The 18,456-nt window shown below is 41.6% G+C and overlaps 1 protein-coding gene across 1 annotated transcript in view; it reads left to right on the plus strand.

Annotated features, from left to right (window-relative positions):
• Positions 1-822: 822 nt before the first annotated feature.
• Positions 823-18,456, plus strand: part of Rad23b (RAD23 homolog B, nucleotide excision repair protein) — a 39,462-nt gene continuing 21,828 nt past the window's right edge. Inside the window, exons 1-3 of the mRNA XM_052176514.1 lie at positions 823-1,251; positions 16,546-16,627; positions 17,791-17,870. Of these exons, the coding sequence (XP_052032474.1) occupies positions 1,186-1,251; positions 16,546-16,627; positions 17,791-17,870 (228 nt within the window). The 5' untranslated portion in view covers positions 823-1,185. The remainder of the gene's footprint in view (positions 1,252-16,545; positions 16,628-17,790; positions 17,871-18,456) is intronic.

Here is an 18,456-nt window from a genome sequence, read left to right on the forward strand (position 1 = left end):
TGGGGGTACACCGTGGGCAAAACAAAACGCATGCCGTTGTATAGCTTCAGCCCGGGGATTAGTAGAGAGAAGACACATGCTAAATACACACATTGTAGAGCACTCAGAAAGTGGTAAATGTTACTGAGAAAAGTGGGGCTGGATAATGGGATCTGAAGGTGATACTTCGGGTAGAGTTCAAGAAGGCGACATTTGAGCAAAGATTATAAGGGTCCAAATGCAAAGGAAAGCAACACTTGGGGTGAGACTGAGGGCAACTGCATTATACCCACCAATTACCCCTCAACAGGGACTGCAAAACGAAGGAGTGAAAGGCAAGACACAACTAGGTCTCCTTAAATCTGCCTTTCTTTACAGGTTGGAGGTCCCAAGGCTGGTGAGAGAACACAAGACTCGCCAGCAAGCAGTCCTTTGCTGGAGTCTGTCTCTTGAATCAAGCTAGCAACCGGCATTACCCACGCTCGACTGGCGACGCGCGCCCCTTCTGGGCGGGCCCTAAACAATCCTTCCACTAAGGCTCCGCCCGCTCCACCGCCCTCTAGGTTCCGCGCCTACCGCTCCGCAGCTACTAAGCCGGGACTCCACGTAGCCGTTCCCCGGCTACGGGTTGCGCAACTCGCGCCGCTAGGCGGAGTCTGGATGTAGGCGGAGCGACTACAGGATCGCGGACCTGATCGGGCCTCCGCGAGCACCGCAGCCTGCCAAGTGCGCCTGCGCACGCCGGCGCCGCGCCGCCGAGATTCCAGCACCACCCATCGCCCCGCCTCCAATTCCCGGGCGGAGTTCCTGTTGACGCCTGCGCACTGCGTCGCCGCACCCTGCGCCTGCTCAGATCGCCCGAGTCTGGCCCCATCCTCCGGGTTTTTTCTGGTGGGGGAGGGGGCACGTCTCGGCGAGTCACGGTGATGGCGGCCACCATCCTGTGGTGAGGTAGCGGATTCTCTGCGTCTCTCGGGGAGTCCCTCGCGCCTCCTGCGGGCTCGGTGGCTGGCGCGTGAGGAAGCAACGCGGGTCGAGCTTGCGGGGAAAGCCGCGGGAGCGAGCGGCTGCGCGGCCGGGGGACGCGGGGCCTGGGGTGAGCGCGACTCCGGGCGAATGTGACAAGCCCCCCACCCCCACCGCCTTCCTCCCGAGAGCGCGAGGATCGCGGCCACCCCGGGGCGGCCAGGCCCCGGCTTAGGCACCATGCAGGTCACCCTGAAGACCCTTCAGCAGCAGACCTTCAAGATCGACATCGACCCGGAGGAGACGGTATGCGCCGCAGGGTTAGGGGAGCGCGGGCCCGAGTCGGGGCGGCGCGGGAGGGCCCCAGAGGGGCGTCGGGTCACCGCCGGCTTTGTGGCCGACAACGAGGACGGCCTGGGGGCAGATGGCGTGGAGTAGCACCGGCCCGCGCGGGCACTGGAGGCCGCGGCCCGGAGCGCGTGGTCGTGGGGACGGAGGGGGAGGGGAGGCCTGGCGGCCTGGGCCCTGGAGCCTTGGCCTGAGGTGCACAGGTGGGGGAGGGAGACTCAGGCGTCGCCACCACCCTCCTGCGACCTGGCTAGGTGCAGAGGTCTGGGGGCCGCTTACCCAAGACGGTGGGCCGTAAATGCTCCCAGTTTTGTCTTCAGTCAGGAGAGATGGTGGGTAAAGATGAATTTTTTTGCCTCTCAGAAGGAGCCCTTTATTTGTCTCTATTTTGGATAGTTTTTACGATCGTTTCCTCGCAGCCACCGAGCCCACACCCACAGGTGGATTACGCTCCGAGGCCACGTTGGTGGTGAAGGATTTCGCATTAGAAACCTTCAGATCCGGATTTAAATGAGTTCTCTCCGTCGTCTTGGGAACCTGAACGCTCCTCGGACTCCCAGAATAGTAGTATTTGAAGGGAGGGGAAAAATATATATATATTATATATATAAACTCTTGGTGTTTTACCCAGTTAAAGCCGACTACACTTAACAAGTTCACGTGATAGATGTTAATGCATCCGGCTTTGCCTGTAAAAAGATCTATATTAACTTTAATACAGCTTTATGTCAGGAATCTGAAAAATGCCATACATGTAAATTTCTTCACGTGGATTGTGACTCTGTGTTAAGATTGTCGTAAGCCAGCAGATTACTGCATATTTCATGTGTTTTTCTTTTCTTTTTCTTTTCTTTTTTTTAAATGACTGATTAAATTTGTGATTGAAATTTGGCTGAAGAACCAGGACGTGGTGTTAATTAAATAGACCCGAGACCCGAATTCTATTTGTGGCTCTATAACTCGTTTATTACAACTTGGACAAATTACCCTGTTTGACTTTTCTGAAACAGGAACAGTACCAGCTGAGATGGTGAGGATTAAATGGCACTTAGGTGATTCCTGAATGAAGCTTACTATGTAATCAACATGTTTGTGTGAAGACATGGTGTTCTGTTTTACCTATCACATCTAATATTCTAAAGTCTCCTTCAATCTTTAATAAGAAGCCAAGAATTCCCAGCCTTTTTGAAATTGTGGCACAAAATGATTTTTATAAGTAATTTCCTGACATCTGCAATAATTCTTGAAGGTGCAGAAAAAAAAACACTTACATGAGAACTCTGCAGTCTTCTCAGAAGCAGTTGTTAACATTTAGTGGACAGAGGCCCAGTCGAATCTAATTTCCTCCCTCCCCCCTCCCCCTTTCTTTTTTTTCTTTACGTTTTTGAGACAGGGTTTCTATGTATCCTTGGCTGTCCTGGAACTCAACTCTAGTCCTGGCTGGTCTCAACTTAGAGATCGACATGCTTCTGCCTCCTGAGTGCTGGGATTCAGGAGTATGCCACCATTTTCTTTTACTACTTAGAGAGGACTGGATAGTAGGCTGAAAGCGGAGAGTATCACACATGTGTGAGACCCTGAGTTCATCTCCAGCACCTTGAAAAGGAATAACAGTCATCTCTGTAGTGATGGTATGCAAATCTGTAAATGCCTCCTTGGCATTTGGCTCAATGCAGGTGATAAATGATGAGATAAACTGTGGTAATTTTTTGAGCTTATAATATTAATTTATCCCAGAACAACTAAAACATGGAGAAACACGTTTTGCTTTATTTCTTTAATATGTGAATGTGTTGGAGTTGTGTGGTAACTTCACACTCCTGAAATTCTCTCTCTCTCTCTCTCTCTCTCTCTCTCTCACACACACACACACACACACACACACACACACACAAAAACACACAGACACACAGACACACACACACACACACACGACCATATAAAATTTGTGCTTCCCTTTAGGCCCTCTACAGTCTGCCATTATCTTCGAGCCAGTACTTCCTAACTGCATTTATTGCTTACAAGTTTATTTACGGGCGTGTAATATTTTACATTTTTAGAAATACATGTTTGGTAAAATGTTAGTGACTTCCTCAACTTTTGTTACTAGAACAAATGTAAATTGTTGCTATAATTGTAATTTAAGAACCAGTATTGTAAAATGTTTTGATTCCATATCCTGTGCCTCCCTTTTCATTTTGCTGGGAACTTAGGGCTTCATGCATACATGGGCAAGCTTTGAACCAGTACTTACACCACAGCCCCTTTATTTACATCTGTAGTGAGTCCGATTAGTATAGAAACAGACACCTACCTTCCTTTCTTTTTTCCTTCCTTTCTTCCTTTCTTCATTCATTCATTTGAGACAAGTTTTCACTGTGTAGTTCTACTGACCTGGAATTCACAGAAAACCACCTGCCTCTGCCTCTCCTGGGCCAGGGGTTAAAGCTGTGGCTACTACCTAGAAGAGTTTAGGTTAATTGGTAACTTATTGATGCACTGTTTTAGAATTCCAGTAAAAATAAAAAGTAGATGACACAAAATACTTTCTAATTTGTTATAACAAGTACCAGGGATTTTAGAAGTAGATCAGATTGGGAATTTATTTGTAAGTGAATCAGCAGACAAAACCTTGTGTCACTGATGTATTCATTTAGCCTGATGACTTAAATTTAGTTTTCTGGACCTGCATGGTGGGAGATAACTGAGTCCAGAAGGCTGTCTTCTCACTCACTCACTGGTTGGGGCACTGTGGTACTTGAGGACCCTCAAGTACCCATGAGTGAATCAATGAATGAGTGAATATGTCTTAAAGTAGATTTAAAGTTAGGATTTAGGGATGCCTGCAAATTACAGACTTAGTCTTTGGGAACTTAGATTTTGTGGTTTCAGGTTTGCCTTTAGTTTTTACTGAGGAAGGACTGAGGAAGTTAAGTGGCTTAAGCTCTCTTGTGTAGAAACTCTTTAGAACTGGACGTACACATGAGCGCAGTGAAAAAGGATTGGCACTAAGGGCAGCTCTAGAGTGACTCATTGGCTGGACCTGCTGGGTGCCAAGGCACCTTCGCTGGTGGCACTGAGCGCAGGGAGGTGGAAGCAGTGGTTTGGAGTTTCTGGGAGCCTTATCACCTAGTTGAGGCTCAGAGGCTAAAGGGCAAGGGCATGTTTTGTTTGTGTTTTGAAAGCTGAAAGTTTGCCTCTCTGCTTTTTAAAATGGCAAGATTTAAAAACAAAAAACAGTATAAGATTATATTTTGTGCTTCAGTTTTTCCTCTACTTGCCACATATGTATAGTGCCTGTAGAGGCCGGAAGAGGGCATCACTTACCCCTGGACTGGCATTAAGGACTTTTGTTAATTATCAAGTAGGTACTGGGATTTGAACCTCTACAAGAGCAGCCAGGGCTCAGCTCTTAACCCCTGAGCCATCTCTGAATACATTGACTGTTTTGTGCCATTTACTTGGCAATTACCATGTAGTGTCTTTTCCATTACCTGTTACAAAGGCTTAAGTTTTAAACATTAAGAAACAAAATGAGAAATGTTACATGTGAAGAGAGAGTCTTTTAGAGATTTGCTTCATTTTTATGGTGTTATAATAGATGATTACTATAAAAATGATAAAAAAAATGTAAGCAGCTTATATCAACATGCCAATGAATTTTGAAATGTCTAAATTCTTGTTATATTTTTGGTATGGGTGGTTTTGTCTTTTGTGGATCTGTAGTAACTATACAGACCAGGGAAGTTTGGCCTCAGCTTATGGGTGGTGACTCCCTTTTGGGATGATGGTGGGAGTCAAACAACCCTTTCAGATATCCTGCTTATCAGATGTTTACATTACAGTTCATAACAGTGGCATAATTGCAGTTATGAAGTAGTAATGAAAATAATTTTATGGTTAGGGGTAACCAAAGAACAAGGAATTGTATCAAAGATTGAAAACCATTGCTTAAAATCTTGGAGTTTGGTGTCAGTGAACATCTAGCAGGAGGTAGAATGAAGTTTTTTAATCCAAGTTCTTGAGTTGACTCAAAAGTCTTGCTGTTGATTAAAACTGTTAGGAATAAGGACTGGAAAGAGAAGGAGCTCAGGGATTAAGAGAGCTGGCTGTTCTAGAGGACTCAGGCTCACTGTCCAGCACCCACATAGCAGCTCAGAATTGTCAGTAACTCCAGTTCTAGAGGTTCCAACACCCTCAAAGACATACATGCAGGCTAAACACCTAAATGCATATTTTAAAAATAAAACCCATGCCGGGCGGTGGTGTGGCGCACACCTGTAATCCCAGCACTCTGAGAGGCAGAGGCAGGCGTATTTCTGAGTTCGAGGCCAGCCTCGTCTACAGAGTGAGTTCCAGGACAACCAGGCCTATACAGAGAAACCCTGTCTCAAAAAAACACAAATACAAAAAAAAAAAACTAAATAAATAAACAAACACCCCTCTTAAGAACAGGCATATTAAAGAAAATCACTTAATGGGTAAGTGCTTGTGTAGAAACTGAAATAGGGTGAGATGGTGTGATAGTTCTTGACTGGAAGGTACTTTAGAGGCCAGAAAGGCCTTTTTAGAGAGTACAACTGATGACTGAACATACAGCACATAGCAAGGTAAGGAGCCTTTACTGTGGGGTACCTTTACAATACAGACCTTAGATCCTAAGCAGTGTCTTTGGGGAAATCCATAAGGCCATTGTTTCTGGAGTAAAGTGAGGAATTTAGAGTTAGGTAGGGCTTAGGGCATGTAGGCTGTTAAAGGCTAGAGTTTTTAAAGATAGATAAGAAGCCTTTTGTAACATTATTTCTATGTGCTCAAACCCCTTCCCCCATCCCCAGCCCATGCCCTACTCTGTAGTTTAGGCTGGCCTTAAATCTATGGCAGTCCTATTCTACCTGAATTCTGGGATTATAGTCATGAGCCACCTGCTTAACTTAATTTCTACTAAAGGGTACCTGATCTTGTGTGGGGAGAATGGACAAGAAAGAAAGCAGGGAGGTTAGCTAAGACTTATGTAATACTTCTAAGCAATTAAAACCGTTGGCAGGATTGGATATGGAGTTGAGATATTTTTGCAAAGTAGAATTGTGAGGCTCTTTTTGTTGGGTTAGCATTGTTAATTTGATAATGTAAATTTGTAAATACTTGTATTCTTCCCAGGGATGTGAAAAACTGAAAACAGAAGGGGGGGGGGTTGGAGTAGGAACATTGCTATTTGTTGAGTCTGGATTACAGAGTGTTAGATTGGAGATTACATGGAGTGTGAAAATAGTGAGTATTCTCCTTACTTTAATTCATGTGAGTAGATAAGGACTGTCAGTCTTTCAGGGTCTGGTCTTTGAGAAATACGAGCAGTATCATTTACTTTGTCAGTCACTTAACTTGTGGATGTTGATTGTGGGGCTGTGGTAGAGATGCTACAAGTAGTAGCATGAGGCTTGGGGAGGATCCTGGGATGCTCTCACCTGTGTAGGAACAAAGGTCAGTCAAGAAGCAGCCTTTGAGACAGGGACAATCCAAGAAGAGTGTCACGAAAAAAGGGGGGTCAGTTATATCTGATGCTTCAGAGATGAAAAGGATTAAAAACAGGCCTGATAGTTAATTTGGGTGGCGTACAGGTCATTATTGTTCCTATAAGCAGTATCCTAGTAGAAATGGAACCAGAAGCTGGATTGAAGTGAATGGAAGTAGAATACTAGCTATGGGTAGATAGTGTTTATTATCCTTTTTTCTTATTTGTGGTTTTAAAAATAAGTTGAGCATAGTACTTCTCAGCTTCATAACCTTGGAAGATTCATTGTTTAAAAAGGAACATCATATTGCTTTAAAAAAAGTGATTAATATATGTGTCTTGAAAAGAAAGAAAGAAAAGCTGGGCAGTGGTGGCAAACGCCTGTAATCCCAGCACTCAGGAGTCAGAAGCAGGTGGAGTTCTGAGTTCATTATCTATGAAAGATGGTCTTGCCTGTATCCATCCTTCCTTCCTTCCTTCCTTCCTTCCTTCCTTCCTTCCTTCCTTCCTTCCTTCCTTCCTTCCTTCCATCTATGTGATCTTTATTCTGTCTCAGATTCAGTCCCATTGTTAGAAGTTAGCTCTCAGTATTACTGTTAACTGTCTCTTTCCCCAGCTCCAGTGTGTTAGTTACTTTCTGCTGCTGAAACAAGACACTCATGACCAAGAGCAGCTTATGGAAGAAAGTGTATTTGGCTTATGGTTCTAGAGGGATACTTCATCATGGCCACAGAAACAGCAGCAGAAGACCAGAGCAGGAAAATGAAAGGCCACAGTTCATACACTTGGAGGAAGCTGAGAGTGAATTGGAACTATAGTGAGACTATATACTTTGTTTATTGTTGTTTGGGTTTTGTTTTGTTTTGAAACTCCCTTTGTAGACCTGGTTGGCTTCCAACTCTGCCTCACCTCTGTAGTGCTAGGGTTAAAGGTGTGTGCCATCCAGACTGGTGATGCTATAAACTCTTTGTTATGTATATGAGTATACTTGCTCTAAGGACCTCTGATCCCATTATAGATGGTTGTGAGCCACCTTGTGGTTGCTGGTAATTGAACTCAGGACCGAGACCAGACTGGCCTCAAACTCAGAAATCAGCCTGCCTCTGCCTCCCATGTGCTGGGATTAAAGGCGTGTGCCACCACTGCCCAGGCCCCTATAAACTTTTAAAAGCCCATCCCCACATACCTACTTCCTCAAGGTTCTACTTCCTAAAGGTTCCATAACCTCCACAAACTGCCACCAGATGGGGACCAAGTGTTCAAATCTATGAGCCAGTGGGGCATTTCTCTTTTAAAACACCACACTCAGTAATGCTTTTTAGCTTTCCACTCTGTTTTTATTTTCTGATTCCAACCCTGTTGAGATTTTTTTCAAGGCATTTGATAACAATTTCCCTTTTCGCTGGTTGTCATTTCTTGTCACTTCTACATTTGTCTCTCGAGAGTAGTAGGGTTAGTGATTATGCTCACACACTTGGAAGACTCAGCATAGCATGCCTAAAGCCAGACTGCCCCAGTCAGTCCTGCCCAAATAGCTGATTTGTGACCTTGGGCAGGTTACCCAGCCAGGGTTGTCTCTTCATCATAGTGTGGCAAGTGTTACAAGATAGTATCTTTTTGAAGACTGGAAGATTCTATGGGTCTTGAAATAATATGTATATAGAATTTGATGTTAGCAGTTCTTGGCAGCGTGGTCCCATTCCTGCACTGTTGTTTTCAATTGGGAATCCCTAGAAGCTGTAAAATTCAACCTTGATATTTCTACTTGTACTAGGGCAACCAGGCAAATACTTTGTTGTAGGAAATTGTCTCAGACTCATGCCTGTCTGTTATGGAAGTACCATGTAAGACTAGTCCCTGCATTTTTTTTTTTTTTTTTTACTCTATCTCGTGTCTTCTGAAAGATTGTTATACCCCACCTACCTACCTATAGTAGTCACCTTGTGTAGCTGTGACTAAATATATCCAAGAGAGTAACATAAGAGAGCAGTGATATATTTCCCTCCGTAGTTTCAGAGGATTCACCCCACAGTTTGCGTGCCTCGTGTACTTGGGGGTAAAACGTCATGGCAGCTGGAGCTGGTGGAGGGAGGAAGGTGTTCACCTCATAGAATCAGGAAGCAGAGAGTAGAATTGGAGGTTAGACTTTAAAAAGAATGGCCCTAATGACTTACTTCCTCATTGAACGTTTCCAGAATCTCTCCAAAAAGCGCTACTAGTAGCATACTGATTTTAACACATGAATCTGCTAGGAACATTTCATACTTGACCCCAGTATCTCTGCTTCTTTGGATTCCAGTTTTTAATGTTAGTCATATTAATAAACCATATTAATAAACCCTCCTTTCATCCCTCTTGAACTATGGTTTTTGTCTCTTGGTTCCACCTTACAGCAGAACTCAAAGAACTGATTGTTTCACTCTTCTGTGTCTTGCTCTCCTCCAAGTATCCTAGACAGTAGAGAAGTGCCTCTCACCCCTGCTTTCCATGTGTCCACTTACCTTTTGAGTTCAGTGTATTTAAAGTCTCTTTAGTTTAGAAATGGAATATCATATAAGTTACCTGCTTGCTTTAAATAAAGTTGATGTGAAAAATCAGGTAATTTGGTACATAAAAGTATATAGTATAGAAGAAATTGTGCTGTTTTTAAAATAAAAATCCGATTATCATGAAAAATAGATTTTATCTATCTATCCATCTACCCCACTCCTCCCATAGGTAATGTATGAAGCTTGCTAAACTTCAATGTACTATAGCAGAGTGAGTCCTGCCAAATGATGCTGTGCCATCTGTTCCTTATAGACACCTGGTAGGGAAGCCAGTCTCACTTGTGAATGGATTCTGTAAACTCTTCAACATCACACAAGCTCATTCAGGCGGTGGAGGTAAACCTGCTGCAAAGACTGTATGTGATCAAATCTTAGATGCTCAACAGTGAATAAGACTTTCTCATCCCCTGCATTGGTTGATTAAGCAGGCAGGTTCCCCTCACCCACACAGTAAAATGGGTTATTGTTAGTGTGGGATTCACCTTACTAATAGCCTTTGGGTAATAACTCCAATGAAGATTGCTTTTTAAAACAATTACACTTATTTATTATTTATCCATGTATCTATCTACATACCAGAGCTTCTTGTGGAGGTCAGAAGGCGGTCTGTGGGAATTGGTTCTCTCTTACTTTTGCCTTGTGGGTCTTGCGGATCAAGTTTTAGTTTGCCCTGCTTGGTAGCAGAACCTTCTATAGCTTGAGGATTGATTACCTTTGTTTACTTATCTTTTTTGGGGGGGGGGTCAAGACAGGGTTTCTCTGTGTAGCCCTGGCTGTCCTGGAACCCACTCTGTAGACCAGGCTGGCCTCGAACTCAGAAATTAGCCTGCCTATACCTCCCAAGTGCCTGGATTGCAGGCGTGCGCCACCATGCCTGGCTCAATTTCCCTGATTTCATCTCACTGTTGGCAGACCTCGCACACACACCCACTCCACCCTCACCCACCCCACACACACACACCAATTTGTGTGTGTGTGTGTGTGTGTGTGTGTGTGTGTGTGTGTGTGTGTGTAGGTAGCCCTAGCTGCTCTAGAACTCAATCTGTAGACCAGCTGGCCTCAAACTCAGATCTAGCTGCTTCTGCCTCCCAAGTTCTGGGATTAAAGTTGTGCACCACTGCTACCCAGCAATAAATGCCTTATAATCAATTTTGTTTCTATAATTATCAGAATCTGCTTTAGAAGAGAAATTTAGAAAATGCTTCTTGGTGCCTATGTCAGGTTTTTCAGATGCCCGGAATACTACCCAAAGAAATTTGGGTAAATCTTAAGTCCTCTGTAAACATGTTTGACTTTGGAAATTTTTTTCTGTGTATGTGTATGGTGTGTCTTGGACAGCACAAGCATGCTATGGTGTATATTGGAGATCAGTGGATGACGTACTCTCTCTTTTTAAGCCTCTGAAATCTAACCCAAAGTCCTCAGGATTGACCACTGCACCTTTTTTTTTTTTTTTTTAAGATTTAGTTATTTTATGTATGTGAGTACACTGTTGCTATCTTCCTACACTAGATCCCATTACAGATGGTTGTGAGCTATCATGTGGTTGCTGGGAATTAAACTCAGGACCTCTAGAAGAACAGTCAATGTTCTTAATTGCTGAGCCATCTCTCTAGCCCTGACCACTATACCTTTACTTGTTGAGCCATCTTTCTGTCCCAGGCAGGGTCCCATAGTGTTTGCAGATGGATTTCACTCAGGTTAACTGGCCTGGGAGTTCTCACTGCTTGCACGTGTAGTTTTCCTTTCTCACTTTTTATAGATATGCTGGGATAACAGGAAGGTGCTACTTTGTATAATTAGCTGTGTGCATTCCAGGAATCCAAATTGATATTGTCAGGCTTTAGTTTAGGTTACCGTGCTTGCTTGTGCTTTTACTCTTTGAGCCATCTTCCCAGCCTGCTATTTTAATTTTTAATTTAGATTATACAATGGTAGTTATCCCCTTTGCCTACTTCCTCTCTTTTAGTTAAAAATACAATTTTCTTGTATATTGCTAATAAGTGTTGATGAATGATAAAAACACTTTATTTCAAACTCCAGTTTTCTCTTTAGTTAAGTAACCTAGGTTTGTTATAGTACAGTGGAAACTGTCCTTAGTTGAGTAGCTCTTTAGACTCTGGAGTAATAGGTTTGTTTTCAAAAATAATTTGTGCAGCCACTAGGTTTTTTTCCTTTCATGATTTTGTAAATATTTCATTCATTCATACACTAATACTGTACAGTATTCAAATGAATGTTTGTGCAGTAATTACTATCCCAGCTTGATGGGTGTTTAAGTTTGTTTTAGTGTTAAATGTGTGTATGTCTGCCTTGGAAAGACAGTGGGAGTATCTCACTGAGTTGAATTACTGGCTCAGTGCACATTGCTTTTAAAATGTCTGCATCAGTGATTTTAAGTATAACAGCATGTTCACAAATAACTTTTATATGACCAATCTTGTGTGTTGGAAGTGTCTCCCTCAAATGGCGACCCCCTGGTGCTTGCTGTTGACCAGAAACTTCTTTCTCATATCCCGTATGAATCTCTCCTGGGCTGCTTGGGTGTCTCCAGGATGGGGTGACTGGCATCCAGTTAACATATCTCATGGAGGTGTAATGTAGGTGAGAAGTAATTGCATCCTGTCTTGTTATATGCACAGTTCAGAGCACTCCTTAGCTCTAAACAAAAACCTTCCATGTATGCATTTCACATTATCCCTGTATTGTAAATCTTTTGTAGTTACTTGGATACCCAGTGTTGTGTAAATGTTGTGTATATATTGGGTACATTTTTTTCTCTCACTAGAAACAAGTATTTCAGTCATTTTGGATTTTTTTTCCCCAGGCAGGGTTTCTCTGTATAGCCCTGGCTGTCCTGGAACTCACTCTATAGACCAGGCTGGCCTCAAACTCAAGAAATCTGTCTACCTACCTCTGCCTCCCAAGGGCTGGGATTACTGGCATAGGCCACCACCGCCCGGCTCCTTTTTGAATCTTTTAATGTGCAGCCAGCAGATGGAAATGGCTGCCATACTGTGAAGCTCACTCTTCCCTGACACACGGCAAGTTTACCACTAGTTAACCAGGTTACCTGCCCTGTCATCTTACTGTGTACTGCAGGTGCAATACTGTATCTACTGCTTTTCTATTTCATTTGCATTCCTTTTTCCTGTTTGAGTTGCATGCTCAGATGAATGTGTTCAGTATTACTCAAACACTGTTAGACTTTTTTTTAAATTTACTTATTATATATGAGTACACTGTGGCTGTCTTTAGAAAACAAGAAGAGGGCTTCAGATCTCATTACGGATGGTTGTGAACCACCGTGTGGTTGCTGGGAATTGAACTCAGCACAATCAGAAGAGCAGTCAGCGCTCTTAACGATTGAGCCATCTCTACAGCCCCACTGTTAGACTCTTGATTTTGTTTTTTGTTTTGTTTTTCGAGACTGAGTTTCTCTGTGTAGCCCTGGCTGTCCTGGAACTACTCTATAGACCAGGCTGGCCTCAAACTCAGACATCCACCTGCCTCTGCCTCCCAAGTGCTGGGATTAAAGGCATGTGCCACCACTGCCCAGAGACTCTTGATATTTTTTAATTATAGTTTTGATTTCTTTTAAGCATAAGTAATATAGCAGTAAATAATTGAGCCTCCTTTTGGTCTATGTACATATTTTTGTTGTAATTCACAAGGGTTTCTGTTCTTCCTTTAATATAGAAAATTAGAAAGTAATTTGTTGTTTAGGCCTTTAAAATAAAATACATTGCTCTAAATTTTTTTAAAGAAAGATTTATATATTTATTGTATATATGTGTGACTACACTGTAGCTATCTTCAGACACACCAGAAGAGGGCATCAGGTCCCATTACAGATGGTTGCGAGCCATCATGTGGCTCACAGTATTTAAAAAATACTGTATATGAGAAATAAAACTAGTTTCTTGGGCTAGTGAGAAGACTCAGTGAGTTAAGAGTTAGTCTTAGGGCTATCGAGTTAGGGTTGTCATAACTGATGAAATATCACCACAAAAAGCAACTTGGGTAAGAGAGGGTTTATTTGGCTTACTTATCCACAACACTGCTCATCTTTCAAAGGAAGTCAAGACAAGAACCTGGAGGCAGGAGCTGAACCAGACTCCATGGAGGAGTATCCTTTAGTTTATTGGCTCCTCATGGCTTACTCAGCCTGCTTTCTTAGAGGCTGGCCTTGAACTCAGAAATTAGCCTGCCTCTGCCTCCCAAGTGCTGGGATTAAAGTCATGCACTACCACCACCTGGCTTCGATGTCAACTTTAGATTTCACATACTCATACACATGCATATGCACAAAATCAAAGGTGTTTTAAAAAATTTGTTTTTGTTAGGATGTGTCAATTTTGTCTTTTTCTTCTCAGTCAGTATAACCTGTTAGGAATAGATAGAATTCCTGCTTTGTTTTACCATTTTCCTTCACATATTGCTGTATAATATAATAAACATAATAATATAAAGCAGTATAATATTCAGCATGTAGTTAGTAGCTGATCACTCACTAGCTCAAAAAGCACTACGTACTAAAACTGGGTTTACTCAGAGTGACACATAATTTACAATCCACTTGTGGAATAATTATACTTTCAATTAGAATCTTTTTCTCTATGTTTGGAAGGAAGCTTAACATCGGTATTAGTTACTTTTCTGTTGCTGTGATAAACACCATTACCAAAAGCAACTTTACAAAGTATTTTTTTAGCTCATGGTCCCAGAGGCAAGAGCTGGGAAGGCATGGCCTGCAAGGTGTCTGGAGCAGGGAGCTAGCAGTTTGCATTTTCATCTACACACAGGAAGCAGAGAGGGAAAGCAGGAAAGTAAGACTGTAGTGTTTCAGAGCTCAATCCCAGTGGTATACTTCATCAAGGATACGCTTCCCATAAGCGGGTTTCATACCTCCCCAAACAGCAATACCTTTGGGGGACCAAGTATTCAACTACACAAGCAAACTTAGTGGGGCATGCTTCATTCTCATTTATGGTTTCTAAATTTGTTGAAGATAAATGTGTATATAGGGCATAAAAGTAGAGGTGAAATTGTCTTTAAAAAAGAAAAAAGACAGGAGGAAAGAGGTGTCCCAAAAGGGAGATGGTGCGAGAATATGCCCTAAGTATGTCTGTGTGGAAATGTCCTTATGTAACCTAGTACCATGTGCAGTGAATGTATGCCAATGGGGAAAAAGTAAAAATTAAAATACATTTTCTCATAAGAAGTAAGTAATGACTTAGCATAGGTATAGATCAAAGTTATTAAAGAGGTTGTAGACTGAAAAAAACTATGACCTACACTTAGGTTTTATATCACGGGGAAAGTATATTAAATTGGCTAATGACTTATAATTTATATTATGAGCTTATTGATGCTGAGGTGATTTCCTGAAGTTTTGGGGGTTTTTCCCTTTTGTTTTATTTTGGTTTTGTTTTGTTTGTTTGTTTGGATTTGGTTTTTTTGAGACAGGGTTTCTCTGTATAGCCCTGGCTGTCCTGGAGCTCACTCTGTAGATCAGGCTGGCCTCGAACTCAGAAATCCGCCTGCCTCTGCCTCCCAGAGTGCTGGGATTACAGGCATGTGGCCACCACTGCTTTCTTTTTTTTTTAATGGTGATTTTAGAACAGTGGGAAACCAAGAGTTGTGGTGTTGGGTTACATCAGACTAGCATTTAAGGAAGTGAATGACACTGTCAACTGAGTATCTCTAAAGTGCACTAAAGCTTGTAGTCATGGGGAGCCACTGTGGGTTCCAGCTAACCCAGAGTAAGAAGTGTGTCCTCATAGGGCTGACAGTATAGTTATTAACCTTTGCATTTTCCCTTCTCACTTGTAAAACTGAGTGGGTAAAATACCATTATCTTAGTGTTTTAAGTATTGAATTCATGTTAGTGTAGTTAAATAAACACTCCAATCTTTTATTTTGGAAAGAGCATCATTATTCACTCATTTTGGGAAACAATCTTGCCGTGTAGCCCAGGTTAGCCTGTAGCTCACTGTGACTTTGTAGCCCAGACATCCCTGTGGCTCATTGTGATTGTGTAACTCAGATCACCCTCAAGCAGGATTCCCTTAAGTGTTGATATTACCAGCATCCTGCTTCATGACATTACTTCAATTACTGAGAGGTGGCTCAGCAATAAAGAGCCCTGGCTGGTCTTCTAGAAGACTGGTATTAGGTTCCCAGCATTCACTTGGTGGTTCACAGCCATCTGTAACTCCTGCCCCCTAAGGACTCTGGTGCCCTCTTCTAGCTTCTGCAAGTACTGCATGCAGTGAAGCCCCCATATACATAAAAATCAATTGCACAAACTATCTCTTTTTCTCAGCTAAGTTTTCACAAAAAGTGCAGGACCATCAGCGTAGACAGTTTGCAGAAGTCTTCTAGAAAATTGAAGAGAATGGAAATTGCCAGTTAATCTTGTCCTTGATTTTTGTGACTTTAAAGTAATAGAGTTCCATTCAGATAGGAGGGAGAGCCATGTCTATCTTTTCAAGTCATAAGCCTCTCTACCTTCTGGTCAGGTCAAGGAACTGATGGGACTCATTTCTAATTCTTTATAATGAGCCTGTTACCACGTTGTTTTAGGAATTGAAATGCCATAAAGGTCATCCATTCCAGCCCTCCATTATAGACGAGACTGATGGTGAGAGAGGCCGAGTCACTTGTTGAGAATCATTGAAGTGGCCCAGTGGCTCTCGGCTTGTGCTGAACTTGCAACTACCTTGTGATGGGCTTAAAAATACTGTTGGGTAAATGACATTATAATGTCATTGGTCTTTTATTTGGTTATAATGAAGCATTATAATAAAATTTCCTTTAGCATTGATGTATTTTATTTTAGCTAAACTATTTTATTTCTTAGAATGCTTAAATGGCTTTTGCTTTCAACTGCACTTATTTCATGTTCTTGTATGCCTGTTTGTCATGGCATAGGGAATTAGAGAACAACTTATGGAAGTCATGTCTCCTACCATGTGTGCCCTGGGGACTTTTCACCCAGGGCCTCAGGTTTAGCTGCAAGGCCTTTACTTACAAAGCCATTTCTCCAACCCCAGAAAACGCGTGCTCTTGCTCTTACTCATTTAATTAGTGCTTGAAGCACACGAGAATTTTTATCTTGCATTCTGTTTTCAGAATATATTGTAATTTTTTGTTTAGGTTTAATTTTCTTATTTTTAATTTTTCCTATAGGTAAAGGCATTGAAAGAGAAGATTGAATCTGAAAAGGGCAAAGATGCCTTTCCGGTAGCAGGTCAGAAGTTAATTTATGCAGGTATGAATCCAGTTCTGAAATTAATTGCCATGTTTTGCCTGTTTTAACATTAAGTTTTAGAAATGTTATCTTAGAAAAGACAGTATTTTCAAATTGATTCTGTCAGAAACAAGATTGCATATGTAACAGTAGTGGAAACATGTATTCAATTATGGTTTACTATTCAGTCTTCACCTTACACATTTGCCTCCTGGTCCATGGAGTGATGTTCCTTAAGTCTGTGAGCATTGTGATTGACTTCTGTGCCCTTAATAAACTGAGCATCATTATTTTTAATTTATTAGTAACGTATGTACTAGCTCACTAATGTGAATGAAATCTAAACTACCAAAGTAGAAGAATGAAGACGTCAAAAGACCTTCATGGTTGTATTTAAAAAAAAAAAAAAAAAATTAAGAACAGTTCCAAGACAGCCAGGGCTATGCAGAGAAACCCTGTATGAAAGAAGAAAAGAACAAATTATATAGAATGCTTTGAAATTAATAAAGAGGCCCAAATAGAAAAAGTGCCCAAGAGTATGACTAGGAAATTGCAAATTTAATTAGTATCACTGATAACTCAGGAAAATAGACTTGATAGCTTCTTGCTGGGCATGGTGGTACATGCCTTTAATCCCAGCACACGGAGGAGGTGAATCTTATAACTATGTCTAGCCTGAGCATGGCCAAGCCTGGTCTTCCCCTTTGTAGTGTATTGTGCTGGTTTTCTGCAAGGTTTTGTTTACTCACTTGGGTTGTATTTTGCTTTTACAACCTTGGAACATCTGTGCTTCATCAAGTGTTTTGTATTTCAAAATAAGAAGTTTCTCGTTCCTTCTATCAGGGAAAAAATAATTATTTCCCAAAGGTGACTAGGCAATTGAAATGTTTACTTTCCTTTGTCTTTAAGATCTCCCTGTTTTCAGGACTTCAAATTTCTGTGTCTAGTAAATCTTAAACCAAATCAGTTGGTGTTTTATATACTGGAGATGTCATATACCTTCCTTAAGAAAGACATCTGTGCTTTTAAAGTAGTACATGGCTGTTTATATATTTATCTATCTGCCTGTTAAAGTTTTTCTTAGAACTTTTACTTGGTAGAATTAATGTTGCCAATAAAGAGTAGTTTCTTTGTAAGAAAAAGCTTAATATGTCTTAACATTTTTTTCTCTTCTGAATTATTAGGCAAAATCCTCAGTGATGATACTGCTCTCAAAGAATATAAAATTGATGAGAAAAACTTTGTGGTGGTTATGGTGACAAAAGTAAGTTTCATGCTACTTCTGTGTCTTTATGCTTGTGAATCTGAAGCAGTGACCAAGTCACAATGGATAAGTCTGTGCATTTCTTTATTTTTTTATTTTTTATTTATTTTTTTGTTTTTTGGATTTTTGTGTTTGTTTGTTTGTTTGTTTGTTTTTGGGAGACAGGGTTTCTCTGTAAAGCCCTGGCTGTCCTGTAGCTCACTCTGTACACCAGGCTGGCCTCAAACTCAGAAATCCGTCTGCCTCTGCCTCCCAGAGTGTTGGGATCGCAGGCGTGCACCACCACCGCCTGGCTAAGTCTGTACATTTCTATAACATGCAAAACACGTGTAGTAAATAGCACCTGCTTTCCAAAATGTAGGCAGATTTCCCATAGCCCCTTATAAAGGTAATATTTAGATATGTAGCCAAACAAAGTGTCATATTTTTAACGGGCCATTTATCCCTTGGTCCCTAAAGTGTTTCTTACTTTTCTTTAATCTGTGTTTACTGCTTTAAAAAGAGGTGCTAAAATAGTTAAGTCACCAGGTGATTACTTTAAAATAATGCATAGTAATCAAGTTAATGTCTTGTATAGCTTTTAATA

Source organism: Apodemus sylvaticus, chromosome 3 (genome assembly GCF_947179515.1).
Source record: "Apodemus sylvaticus chromosome 3, mApoSyl1.1, whole genome shotgun sequence".
NCBI classification, from domain to species: domain Eukaryota; kingdom Metazoa; phylum Chordata; class Mammalia; order Rodentia; family Muridae; genus Apodemus; species Apodemus sylvaticus.